The sequence below is a fragment of the Equus caballus genome, chromosome 8 (assembly GCF_041296265.1).
Source record: "Equus caballus isolate H_3958 breed thoroughbred chromosome 8, TB-T2T, whole genome shotgun sequence".
NCBI classification, from domain to species: Eukaryota; Metazoa; Chordata; class Mammalia; order Perissodactyla; family Equidae; genus Equus; species Equus caballus.
Window position 1 is genome coordinate 26718532 of NC_091691.1, and position 14126 is coordinate 26732657.

A 14126-nucleotide genomic window follows, 5' to 3' on the forward strand; every position below is an offset into this window, starting at 1 on the left:
AAGTGCCAACGCCTTCCGCACCCCCGCCCCCCGCGATGCTAACGTAAGATTCCACTTATTCATCTTCATCCGACTCCCTCAACCCAGCTGCAAGCACCTCAGTGCTCTCTCTGTCCATTTCGTCCTCTTCTGGGTCCCCTGTGCCTCCAACAGCTGTGGACACCCAGTCGGTGCCCTACAAACATTCGCTGAGTGAATGAGTGAGTGCGTGAGTGAATGCATGCAGCCGACCCCGACTCGGGCACCTGACTCCCACACCTCGACCACATTTGTTGAGTTTCATCCCAGGCCGCCAGGATCCCAGTTGTGCATCTCAAACAGCTGGAACATTCTCTGCCCGTGTCGCCCCCCGGAAAGCCAGGGCGGGGCTGGTCACCCCTCAGAGGGTGTGCAGAGGCCAACGGCTCGGGCGGGGCAGGCAGCCAGGCCCGGGGTCCCCGCACCACGTGATGGGCAAGTCAGTTCCCTCTCTGGGCCCCAATTCCTGCACCTGTAGAAGGGGAGTGAAAACTTGGGGGGGGGGGTTGCTGTCATAAAGTGAGGTCGGGACACAGCAGGTGCTCAATCAATGTGCTGAATGAATGAATGACCAGGACAGAGCTGTCAGACCCTACAAGGTCTCAGGTCTGGGGAGCAGGCCCCTGCTCGTGTGTGTGTGTGTGTGTCTCTGTGACACGCACACACCCGCCTCCCTGATCCATGTCACCCCTGCTCACTGCTCCGGAAAGAACTTCTCCAGCACCATGACCGGCCCGCACGCCTGGCCTGCTTCTGGAGCAATCTCTGGGGCTCAGCACGGCAGCCCCACGCCAGTCTGCTCTAAGACCTTGACCCTGCCAGGGCCACTCACCTGGGGCCCGGGCCCAGGCCCCCGTCCTCACCTGTACACGTAGGGCCCACGCTCCTGCACCTGCGGCTTCCCGCCCTGGAGGACCTCGTTGGGGTTGAGGACGTGGAAGAAGTAGACGGACAGGTAGAAGGGCACGGGGATCTGCTTCCACATGTCGAAGGACAGGCTACTGGGGTCGATGCGCACGTTCTGCGGGGACGGGACACACACGCCCATGAAGGGGGCGACCAGGGCCCACGCCCACCCGTCTCACCACTTGGCTCCAGAATAGCTGCCCAGAGCCGGCCTGCACAGCTGCATCCCACAGGCACAGCGGGGCAGGGGCTCCTTGGCCGGGGGTTTACACACTAAGATTAATAGGTAATCTATCCATGCTGTTATTTTTTAACGTGTTTTAATAACAGTAGCCTGATCAGGAGACCAGGAGGTGGCTGTCACTCAGCCACAGCACAGGGCAGCCTGCAGGAATGTAGGCTCTGTGTGGCCAAATGATCACTTACTCACTCAACAAACATTTGTTGAGCACTGACTACCTGCCGGGCCCTCTTCTAAGAGCTGGTGATTGGAGAGGGAACAAGTCAGACCCAAATGCAGAACTCTGGGGTTTCATCCCAGCGGGGGAAGGGTAGGCGTTACACAATGAGTGTACAATGCCTGCTGGGTGGCAGAGCATAGCGGGAACAAAGCGGGATGGGGAAAAGGGTTGCAATTGTACAGAGTCGTCAGGTAGGCGAGACGGAAGCAAAAACAAAACCCAAACTAAAACAGAAACTAAAGGCACTGAGAAGTGAGGGGACCACATGGATTCAGTGGGGAGCAATTCCACATAGAAGCAACAGCCAGTGCAAAGGCCCTGAGGCAGGGAGGTGCTGAGACAGAGAGTTGAGGGACATCAGGGAGGCCACTGTGGCTGGAGCAGAGCCTGCGAGGGGGAGAGCAGAAGGAGATGAGGACAAGAGCAGTTCTCCATGAAAAGCCAGAAATACAGAAATTTACATGAAATCTCCTGATGTATAAAGCTTGGCAAAAACTTGATTTTCTCAAAAGGCCGAAGAAAACAGGCCCAAAGCCCACTGGGCGAGTCTGTCTGTCAGATACACTGGGCTCTAATCCCTGCTTCACACCTCAGCTCCGCATTTCCCTGTCCCGTGTCACGGGAGGTCCCCCTACTGCCACCCAATCGCCCCCAGACTGGCCTGCCGACACCACTGGCCCCCACACGGCTCATGTTCCCTCCCGGGTCTGGCTGAGTGACAGACCACCGGATGGACGCCGGTGACGCCGAGCTAGGCGGCCGGGGCCCGTGCGTCACCCTCCCTCTCCCTCTGACCAAGACCTTCAGGACAAGGACAGCCACCCACTGTCCCCAGGCAGCCAGAACCAACGGGCAGAGGCTCCGGAGGAGGCAGGAGGCTGCAGCTGGCTGGTGAGGCTGGCCCCACCTCCCCGACCTGCAGACTCCGGAGGCGGCCAGACCCCAGGCCCCCTGGGCCAGTCGATCCCGGCCGAACCTCAGTCTTCCGGTCCGTACAACGGGGCCGGCGGCTCTGCAGCCTCAGCCGTGTCCCATTTGACCGACACGCATTTAAATGAAGAAAAGCAGAATTCACTGCCGAGAATTAGACACTGGGAGATCCACTCTAAAGTCTGAGACTCGCCTTCAGGGGTGACAAGTGTTTACTCATGAACACGTCTTCCCACCGGTTGCGGGAGCCACAAGGATCATTTTATGACCTCGGCCTCCAACATGTGCAAATAAAGTGACTAATAAACACGATGGAGCCAAGCGATAAAAAGCGAGCATCTCGCAGGCGTGCCTGTGCACCCGGTGCTACGCTCGGTCCTTCGCTGAATTATCGCCTCCAGGCCACGACCCTCGGAAGCAGCCACTCTTAGCCTTAGGTTTTTGGGTTCCTCTGTCACTGGTAGTGCAGTCACGATGAGGGCTGAATTCCCCAGCCCCCAGCCCGCCCTGCCCTCCAGCAAGGAGCTCCTCTTCAGTGCTCCCTGGTGGGGAAGGAGGGGGCGCAGTGAGAGGTCACTGTGTGAGGAAACAGGCCACAGGACCCTGGGGCGCCGGCCCGAGTGCTCCGCTCCCCGGTCCCAGGCAGGAAGGGAGCAGGTGTCCAGCCCCAGCTCTGGATGGAGGGCAGCACGGCCTGGCCCTGGGGCTGGTGGGGAGGAGGTGAGGACAGGAAGCGGCGGCCCCGAGTAGAGCTGTGGGGAGGGGCGGGCCGTCCCAGCTCAGTCCCCACACGTCCAGGGCATCTGGGCAATTCGGGGGCACTGGGGAGGGGGGCATGGTGGACTGACGGGCCACCCCCAAGCAGAGGCGGCAGCTGCCACTCCTCTCTGGGGTCCTCTCCGGGGTCCTCTCCGGGGTCCTCTCTGGGGTCCCCAGGGCTCACTTCTTCCAGATCCTCCCATGTTTCACGCGCTCTCAGAAATCCAGATCTTTCTATGGAATCTCCCGATTGTTTCAGTATCAACAACTGATTTTTCAAGATCGAACACACCCAGCAGCCAAATCGCGCATCCCAGGCCACGGCTGGCCCGCGGGCCGCCCCTCTGCCAGGCTGCTGCTGCCCTGCACTGGCACCAGCTCCAGAGGGGGTGACCTCTTGTGTTACAGATGGGGAAACTGAGGCCCGGCGAGGTTGTGTGCCTCTCCCCAGGCCCCACAGCGGGTCTGACACCCGAGGCGAGTCCCCCGGCCCCCTCGGCACAGGCGGAGCAAGCGGGATTCAGACCTCAGCCTGGAGGCTGCTGGGGGGCTCATCCAGGATGCAAATCCTCAGATTCTAACAGACCCACAGGGAGGAGCGACGGGGTCAGGGCCGCCGTGCCCTCTCCGCCATCCCCTCACCCACAGGAGAGATGCTCACAGGACTCATGGCTGGGGGGTCCCCGCCGACCCGGCCTCCGCCAGCACACGCCAGCAGGAGGAGACGCGACCTCAGTCCCATTGTCCTCCTCGGCGCGTGTGGTGAAACACGCTCGTAAGACCCACCGTCTCAGGGAACTTCTGAGTCTGCGACACAGCGTCAACTACAGACACTGTGGTGTGCGGTGCAGAGTAAACCTCTGCACACGGGCTGGCACAGTTGAAGGCAGACTCTGGGGCCTGTTCATCGTGCACAACTGAAAAAATGACGACAGAAGCGATCATGAACGAAGAGGTGAGGTGGGAGAGAAGTCGGAGGCGGTGGACATGCTTCGCAGGCTGCACTGACGGTGTCAGGAGGCCACGCTCGTCTCCAAACTCATCAAGTCGTAAACATCAAACGTGTCCAGCTGTCTTTATGCCAATCGTACCTCAACAAAATGATTTTCTTAAAATAACGGTTTCCGGTTCCTGCCTCCTTCCCCGGCCCTATTTCTTGGCAAAGGCAGCTGGGCCCGCAGAAGCCTCCAGAATCCCAGGATCCCCTCCTGCTCCCCTCAGCCACTGGTCTGCTCCCCCCGGCTTGGGGATAAATCAGGGCCAGATCAATGGGTCACCAGATAAAGCCACGAGTCTGTCTGTCTCCAACAACAGGGGCTTTGGGGCCCTGGGCTGGTATAGGGTCACGGCCCTGGTCCCCTCTGCATCTCAGTTTCCTCATTCATAGCATGGGCGTGGTGACAGCGCCCACCGCGCAGGGCTGGTGGGGGGATTAAAGGAGCTTGCAGAGGGAAAGCGCCTCGAACAGGGCCTGGCAGGACCCAGGAGTCCAGGCGTCGGCCACACAGTCACCCGGCAGGAATGACCGACCTCAGGTCGGGGACGGACTTTGCTCTGCTCAGACCCAGCAGGAGAGCATTCTTTCGGCCACACCAGACCAGAGGCATCTGACCTGGCAGCTGATTAGATAAGAGTGGTGGCCAAGCTCACGGCCTTTTGCCCAACATAACTGACTCTATCCCCACCCTCTCCCGGGGTCAAAGATCACGGTCGGAAGACAGAGATGGAGAGAGAGGACCAAGGCCATCCCTTGTTGGACACCACTCCCTCTTCCCAAAGAGACCGTGCGAGCCCATTCCTGGACAGTCAGGAAGGCTGCCCGGAAGAGGCGACGTGTGAGCTGGGGACTGAAGAAATGAGTTGGGCTTTGCCGGGAAAAGAAGGTGGGGAGGGCACTCCTGGCAGAGGACCCAGCCGTGCAAAGGCCGGGGAGCCTTTAGGAGCAGGATGGACCTAAACGTCCCTCGAAAACAAATAGGTTTTTAAAACCACCTGAATGGCCATCGACCGGCCAGCGAACTGCGTGTCTCAGCCCCTGGAACAGCACTCGAAACGGGAAGGAACCGACTCCCAACAAAGCACAACAGCGCGTGACACGTTTAAAGGGCCAGACGCAAAAAGCCGCCCGCGCTGTGACTGCATTTATGGGACCCTGAGAAAAGGGGAAACCAGAGAGACAGAAACGAGATGAGTGGGCTCCAGGGGCTGGGGGCGGAGCGGGGACTGACCACAGAAAGGCATCGAGAGACAACCTGGGGGTTACACGTCCCGTATCTTGATTTCAGTGGCCAAACAGGCGAGGTGTTGACATGTGATAAAACTCATCAACTATCCACTAAAAAGGATGAGTGTCTGGATGAACCTCAGAAGTATCAGGCCGACATTTCTGACAGTCGAGGCAGGACTCACGCAGCACACGAGGCCCGGTCGGGAGAGTGCAGCTCAGGGGTTTTTAGTGCATTCACAGAGTTGTGCAGCCGTCACCATCATCGAGTTCCAGAACATTCCATCTCCCAGAACAAGACCCCGTATCCATGAGCAGCCGCTCCCCTCCCCCTGCCTCGCAACCACAGATCTACTTTCTGTCTCCACGGATTTGCCTTTTCTCAGAGAAAGAGACTCATACAGTATGAGTCTGCAAACGTACCCACAATCTCTATTTCTTAAAAACAAGCAGATACAAAAGGCCACATACGGTTTCTTTCACTGAGCATGTTTTCAAGGACCACCCATAACCTTCATCCTTTTTAAGTGGAGTTTGTTGAGTTTTATTAAATGTATACACCTCACCCATATGACAAATGAAATCAAGCAAGGGGACGTTTCCGCCACACCTGCTAAAAAGGACGCCTGTGAGCACACCGTGTGCACGGCAGCCCGAGGGGGGAGCAACTCGAGCGTTCGTCTGTGGGTGAACGATGGACACAGTGTCCACATGTTCGATGGCACGTGACTGGGCCTCAGACAGGAAGAGAATCCTGACACAGGCTACCACCTGGCAAACCTGGAGGACAGAATGCTGAATGAAAGGAGCCAGTCACGAAGGACCGATCCCGCGTGAATGACTCACGCGAGAGCCCCGGGGGGGTCATATTCAAGGAGACAGAAAGTAGGATGGTGGGGGCCAGGGGTGGCCGGGGGACGGGGAGTCAGTGTTCCAGGCGACAGTCTCAGGTTTACGATGAGAAGAGCTCCGGAGATGCATGGCGGTGATGGGTGCACAACAGGGTGAGCATGCTCGATGCTCCTGAACGGTACGCTCAGAAACAGCTGCGGTGGTTTTATGTTATGTGTATTGGACCACAATTTCAACAATTGGAGGAGAAAGATTACGCGTGTGAGTGATATCTCAGTACAACAGTCGGAAACATCGATGAACGTTATTGTGTCTCAGTCACCAAGTTAGACATAAACTGATGGTCCAGAACATTCCCAGCGCCTCAGTGCCCCTTGGGCTCCATCCAGCATGTTCCGCTTTGCGTCTGGTTTCTTGGTCTCAAGTAAATGCTTCTGAACTGCGTCCCTTTCTCGCTGGCGACAGACTCTTGTATAAATGCGCCCGCTCGGTTCATCCATTCACCTGTCGACGGACATCCGACGCCTCCGTTCTGAAGAAAGCTGCCAGGGACTCACCAGATTACACTTAAAACGTGTGTGCTGTATCGTCAGTAAACACAGCTCAGTAGGGGTGATTTGAAAAAACAGTAAAACACCCATGACACGCTCTGTTTACTCCTATGGGACAACCTCCGGAATATTCTGGGTTAGAAAGAAAGCAAATAGGTATCATTGCCACCTCTAAAATATGATGCAATCACTTTGAGCGGAAGAAGGCAGGGACCAGAGAAGAGACTGAGGCTCATTTCCGTGAATTCCGGAACAGGCAAGACAAATGTGGAGACAGCGATCAGGGCAGGGTGCCGGGGCGGGGGTGGGGGGCACAAGGCGGTTTCCTGGGGGCTGCAGAGCTTCTGTGCCCTGAGGAGAAGGCAGTGGCCCGGGGCCGGGTGCACTCTGTGCGAACTCAGCGCCCTCCTGACGGGAAAGGCGCCTTCTCAGGTGCAGCTACCCTTCAGCAAAAAGATGCTGGAACCAGAACGGAAAGTTTTACAAATCAAAGATTAACTGCAAATGGGCCCCAAGACTCGAACAGACGTTTCTTCAAAAAAGGCGCACAAATGGCCAACGAGCACACGACCGCCAATCAGAATGACCACGAGATGGTACGCGGATGGTGCGACCAGAAATGGAAAATAAGTGCTGGAGAGATGGGGGGACACTGGACCCTTGTCCGCTGCTGGGGGGACGGCAAACGGAGCGGCCGCCGTGGGGAACGGCCTGGTAACTCTCAAACGCAGAGTTACCGTATGACCCAGGATTCCACTCCCAGGATCAACCCGAAAGAACTGAAAACAGGTCTCCAAAGAAAAATGCGTTCCAGAATGTTCACTAGTGCTGCATAGCTGCACTACACACAGCAGCCATCGCACACGTCCACCAACAGAGGCAAACAAACAAAATGGGGTCCGTCCACACAACCGACTATGATTTGGCCACAAAAGGAGCAAAGCATGGACGCCTGCGACAAGCCGGACGGACCCTGGCGACACTACACGGAGTGAAGGGAGCCAGACACAAAAGGCCACACACCGTGTGATTCCACGGACGGGAAATGTCCAGAATCAGCAAATCCACAGACACAGAAAGCAGCCCGGGGGTTCCCGGGGGAGCTGGGGAGTGACTGACTGCTCAACGGGTCCAGGGTCTCCTCCCGGGGTGACGAAGATGTTCTGGAACCAGATAGCGGTGATGACTGCACAACATTGTGAATGTACAAAACGCCACTCAATTGTACACTTCTAAATGGTTTAAACGCTGAGGTTTAGGTTAAGCAAATCTTACCACAGTGTTTTTAAAAAGATGAACCACATAAGGAGATCTGATCGGTGGTTACCTGGGAAAAGGGGGGGTGGGGGGAGGGCACAAAGGGGGAAGTGGTGTGCCCACAACATGACTAACAAAAATGTACAACTGAAATCTCACAAGGTTGTAATCTATCATAACATTAATAAAAAAAAAAAAAAGATGAACTCCAAATTAAAATGACATATTTCCCAAAAGACAGACACACAGATTAAGCTACCTAAGAAAACCAAATGTGGGCAAAGATGTGGGAAACGAAGATGCCGTTGGTGGCCGAGAGGAGCCCCCGGGAAGCGGGGAGAACAGGAGCTCGGCCGATGGCTCCATGGTGCCCTGCTCGGCACAGGGCACACAGCACCAGCTTTCGGGGTTGCTGGCCCCCTGGGACCGCCACCTGCACACCTGGAGCGACTGGAACAGAAGCCTCGTGAAGAACACCCTCCTGCAGCCATCATCTAAGCCCCAACTAGACCAGCTCCTGCTCTGAGGCCCTATTCTCTTCCATCCTGCTTTAAAATGCTGGTCCCCACTCACCCCGATCATCTCGCCACCACCACCGGGTCACACCCCACAGATTGGAAACTCTGCCCTAGAGATATTCCACGTGCGTGTAACAGGGCCACAGAACTGTCAAGTCTCGAAAAAGAACAGACAGACCAGCAGGTCCTCAGCCACAGATAAACTGGGCTTCCCACACACCACAGCAGGCAGATGTGAACGGGCCAGATCGACCTGGATACGTCTGAAAGCAGAATCTTGAGTGGAAAAAGGTAAGCTGCAGAAAGATACAGTCCATATTGGCCTCTTTACGTGAATTTTCAAACAAATAAAATAATATCTAACATTTTATTTTTTGAAAATAAAATTAATACAAAAGCTGCCCTCTCAATATTGGCCTGCGAGTCCCTCCATCTGGTCTCGCCCCTGTGGCCTCTCCAGGTCCCACATCCCGTCGTTTTCTCTATCACTCACTCAGCCCAGCCATGCTGGCCTCCTTGCTGTCCTTGGCATGGGCAGGCACACTCCTGCCCCAGGGCCTTTGCACGGGCTGTTCTCTCTGTCTTCAGTGTTCTTCCCGGGGTAGCCACGTGGTCAAATCTCTCACCCTTCTAATCTTTGCTCCTTTGCCCCCTGCTCAGGAAGACCCACCCTACCCACTCCCAAATTCCTGAACTCCCTTATCCTGCTCTGATTTTTCCACGGTCCTTGTCATCTTCCAGCAAACATTACAACTGATTTATCACATCTACTGTCCTTCGTCTGCCTCCCTGCCAGCTCACACCCACAAGGACAGTATCCTCATCTGCCCTCTTGGCGCGTGCACCCTCAGGGCTCGGTGCCCAGCAGGCACTCAGCAAACGCTTCCCGAGGGGACGAGCGACGTGAGCTCTGGAACAAACACGGTCAATGCGGCAGCGTCCAGGGACAGGTCGTCTGCCTCCTCCTTGGCGTGGGTGTTCAACAGCTCGTCCTCGGGAGTGAGTTTCTTTAGCGACACGGAGACCCTGGCCTGTCTGGCGCCCAGCTGGGCCAGGCAGCCGCTCGGTGGATGTGTGACGGCAAAAATGAAAACTTCATACACATTCACTTTTGGCCATTCGCCTATGCTTCAGTTAAGTAAGTCTTTAAAATTACAACTTCAACAAAATTTTCTGGCTTAGGGAGTCGCAGCCTCAGGACGGAGCGAAACACGAATGCCAAGGCTCAGGGCACCCTCCCGCCCGACGGTGGTCTCAGCAGCGCCTCCTCCGCCAGCCCCGATCTCCAGTCCAGGCAGGGAGGCGAGGAGGCCAGACACGGCCCAGGGAGGGCGGAGGGCACCCCGAGGCCCGAGGATCGGGGCCAGCCCTGCACTGCCCAGGGAGGCCCGAGGAAGGCAGGGGACAGGCAGGCCCCACTTGGCTGTCCTGCCGGGGCACTGAGGCCAGCAGCAGGCGTCCACACATGCCTGCAGAGCAGAGGAGCGGGCAGCGGCCGAGAGGAGCCTCGACCCCCCGGGCCTCCCCCTCCCCTCAGCCGCCAGCAGACAGAGCAGAGGCCAGAGAGCATCTTCGCTGGGTCCCGGGGTCCCCAGGGCCAGGGAGTCCAGGTGCCCCCTGCCACCCTGCCACCTGGCCCGGTTCCCCGGCACCGAGGGTCCGTGCTGGGCTCCTGGGGCTGCCCGACAAAGTCTGTCCTCTCCCAGCTCCGGAGCCCGAGGTCTGAAACCCAGCTGGCGGCAGGGCCGTGCTCCCTGTGCAGGCCCGGAGGAGGGTCCCGACTCGGCTGTTCCGGCTCCCGGCTCCCGGGAGCTGCTGGCGTTCCTCGGCTTGACTGCATCCCCCCAACCTCTGCCTCCAGGGTCACGTCGCCCCCTCTCTGCGCGTCCTCTTATCTTAGAAGGACGTTCTTGTGGACTCAGGGCCCATCTGATCCTCGCCTTAATCACGTCTGCAAAGACCCTGCGTCCAAATAAGGTCACGTTCACAGTCGACAGGGGCGAGCATTGGGACATAGCTCTTGGGGGGCACTGCTCAGTCCAGTGCCGGGGCCAAGGCCTGGCAAAGCTAGGCTACCAGGGTGTCACCCAAACCCACAACTGGCCAGGTTGGCATCCAGCCCAGGCGCCCAGGGCTCCTTCTCCCTCCCCTGACGCCAAAAAGAATGGAGAGGCATCTGGCCGCGCGGGTGGGGACTCCCCTCCCCACTCCCCCCCCCCGGGGCCCTCGATGCTGCCCAGGCTCGCGGCCGGGCAGGGAGAACAGAACGGCCTCGGGGCTCCCAGACCATCGCAGAAGACGCACAGGGCACCCCAAGCCCCCACCGCATCCCGAGCCCTTACTGGGCACACGCCGAGAGCCCGCAGCATCCCGGGCGTGGGGTCACAGCAGAGGACAGACCACAAGTCCCTGCCCTGGGGAGGGGACAGCCCCAGCAAGGAGGCCCAGGGGCATCAGATAAACCCACACTGGAGAAAACTTGAAGCCCTGGGGCGCGTGAGAGAGAGGAGAGCCAGGTGGACAGTGACAGTGACAGGTCATGTCAGACGGGGCAGCCCAGAAAGGGCTCTCTGGGGAGGTGACATTCGAGCCGAGACTGGAGGAGTGGAGACCGTCCCTAGGAGTGACTGCCACGTGGAGAAGAACATTGATTAAAGTCTCCTCCGTCGGCTCTTCCAGACGAATACGGCGTCCAGCAGTAAAGTCTCTATTTCTCACTCAATCGACACGCACGTGTCCCTGCCTCTGTGAGAGAAGCCAGGGGGAGACCCCCAAAGCGGGACACCCTTGGGGCCCAGAAACCTCCCTTCCATGGGAGTGGGCAGCGGCTGGAGCCCCCAGGCCCAGGCCCGGCTCTGCAATGGCACAGCAGCCGCCGCCCCGGGGGGCCCCACAGTAACTGAAACGTCGAGAGTCCCCAGGGAGCCGGCCCGGGTGTCACCCCCAGGCCGACTGCAGGGACTTCAGAAAAAGAAGCACAAGGACACAAGTCTGCTCGTTGACGTGTTTCATATTGATCACATGCTGAGGCCACGACACCGTGGGTGTTTTGGGCGAAGTAAGAGCGACCGCTAACACCAATGTCACCTGTTCCTTATTCCTCTTTGTGCCGTGGCTGCCGGAAAATTTCAGATGGCCCGAGCGGCTCGCACTGGTGGCTCGCGCTGGATTTCTACAGGCAGCGCTGGTGAGCACAGAGCGGACTGGGCCCCACCTCCATGGCTTCCTAGCTGTGTGGCCTCAGGCGAGAGGCTTCCCTCTCTGTGCCTCAGTTCCCCCATCTGTAAAATGGGAGTATAACAGCCCCTACTTGGCAGGGCCATGGATGAGACTCAAGAGATGGGGCACAAGACTGCACACAGTAGGTGCTTACTATGAAGGAGCTGTAACTATCACTACAATTATGGCTCTCGACCACCCCTGCACTCGGCATTCAAGGCCTCACCTCAATTCTCCCAAGCGAACGCCTCATGTTCTCCCACACGAGTCCACCCTGGGGAGGCGGATCAGCTCAAGGCCTCTCACGGCGCTCTCCCCTGCTCCCAGGATGCCCCTGACCTCCAAACCCAAAAGCCCACTCCCCGGGGGCCACCTCCTCCAGGAAGCCTTCAGGAACTACCTAAAACGAGCCTGCCCGGATCTAATCAGGACCTGGTCCATTCTGCGCACAACCACCCACCCTGTGCTAGATGCTGTGCGAGGAATTTAAAGACGCAAAGATGAACCAGACGGGGCGCCTGGCCCTGAGAGGCCAGGGGTGAAGAGGCAACAGCAGCATCATGTCAACCACATGGCACCGCTCAGGTAACAACGCACTTCTGCCTGCTTCACCCCTCAAACTCTCGAAGCCCATGTCACAGGTGGACACTGAGGCTGCAAGGCCGGCCGTCTCCCAGGGCACAGGAGCGGGGGGAGCCCGGGCGCGGGGCCGGCGCCCACATGCGGGCCTGTGTGTCCACGCTTCTCCGCCAGGCCGTCCCCCCCGGGCTGCAGCGCACGGGGCTTCACCCCTAACCGTGAACCTGACGGGCCACGGAACTGCAAAACCTAGTCCCTCCCCAGTGACAGCAAGAAACAGGCTCTGGGGACACAGCTCTGACCACACGAGCCAGGAGGCCACTCGCCCACGAGACCCAGTTCTGGGACAGGCCCAGACCCCGCCCGCTCGGCCCCCGAACCCAAGGGCTCCAGAGGCGCCCCCAGCCCCAGGGGCCCTGGACACGGTCGGCCGGCAGCACGGGCCGCTCTGGCCTCGGGAACACCATGCCCTCCGCTAATGTCCCAGCTGCTTTTGACTTGAAAGGTACTAAGTACAAAAGAGGAGCTTTTTATAGGAAACGCCGGCCCGTTGCTAAGACGACGGGTGAGCAGCTTCAGCGACAAAGCTGAGTCATCCTTGACTCCTCCGTTCCCCTCCCGCCCAGCACCCATCCCACAGCAAGGTTGTGGCTGCTCTCTCTCCAAACCTCCCCTGAAATCCACCCGCTTCTGTCCACACCGCCCCCCCGCCGGCCCCACCATCGCTTGACTGGAGCAATGCAGTAGCCTCTTGGCTGGTTTTCCGACTTCTGCCCCTGGTCTATTCACGCCACAGAATCAGTTACCCTTTTAGAAGATAAGTTGGATCATGTCATCCCCTGCTCAAACACCTCCCACGGCTCCCTACCTATCTCGGAATAAAGTCCAAACTCCTGACAGTGACCTACGAGGTCCTGAGTGATCTGGCTTCCTGGAGGCACTTCCATCACACCCCCCTTTACTGTCGGCCTCACTCACTCTGTTCCAGCCTTGTTGACCTTGCTGTTCCTGCACCCACCAGGCAAGTTTCTGCCACAGAGCCTTTTACTGCTCACTCCTCCAGGGGCACTCTCCCTGCCCCCCGACCCGATGCCTCACTTCTCAAGCCTAAAGTCACCTTCTTTGTGAGACATTCCCTGAACAGCCTTCATTCCCTCAACAATACTCACTGAGTCCCCACTACACGTCAGGCTCTGGTCTAGGTCTGGGGACTAGAGCAGTGAACAAAATGGACAAAAAGAGCCTCCTTTCTAAAGCAGCCCTCCTCCATCGCATTCTGTCCACCACCCTGTGTGTCTTCCTGCCATTACCACCATCAGAAATTCCTCTGTCTCTGTTGACAAGCCCCCCTTCCTGCTGCCTGGACTACAGTCATGATGGATGGAGTCAGAGCAGCCACTTTGGATCACGAGGCAGCCTTGAAAATGGAAGCCACGCACCAAGGATGGTGGAGCAGGAAGATAGGAGACTAGACCCCTGTGACTTCATGGAGCCACCCCACCCATGCTGCCCAGCCCAGTCATCAGAGAAATGTCCACTAAACCCACAATGAGCTCCTACACCATACACCAGAATGGCTGACACGAAAAAGACTGACAATAACAAATATTGGCAAGGATGCGGAGCAACCAGAACGCTCACACACTGGTGGTAGAAGGATAATTTGGGATAATCATGATGGAAAACACTTTGGCATCCTTGGCTAAAGCTGAACATACATTTACCCTGCAAGGCAGCAATCCCACTGCCAGCGTGCACCCCAGAGAAATGAAACATACACCACACGGAGATGGTCCACGACCGCTCAGGCAGCTCGCCTCATAACAGCCCAAACTGGGAACAACACAAAGGG

General features: G+C 57.9%; 1 protein-coding gene across 6 annotated transcripts in view; it reads right to left on the minus strand.

The window, feature by feature from the left end:
- SCARB1 (scavenger receptor class B member 1) overlaps positions 1-14126 on the minus strand; it is a 71164-nt gene that overhangs the window by 29587 nt on the left and 27451 nt on the right. For all 6 annotated transcript variants that reach the window (XM_023647313.2, XM_023647314.2, XM_070220419.1 and 3 more), the window contains exon 2: positions 882-1039. In XM_023647313.2, coding sequence (XP_023503081.1) covers positions 882-1039 — 158 coding nt within the window. The remainder of the gene's footprint in view (positions 1-881; positions 1040-14126) is intronic.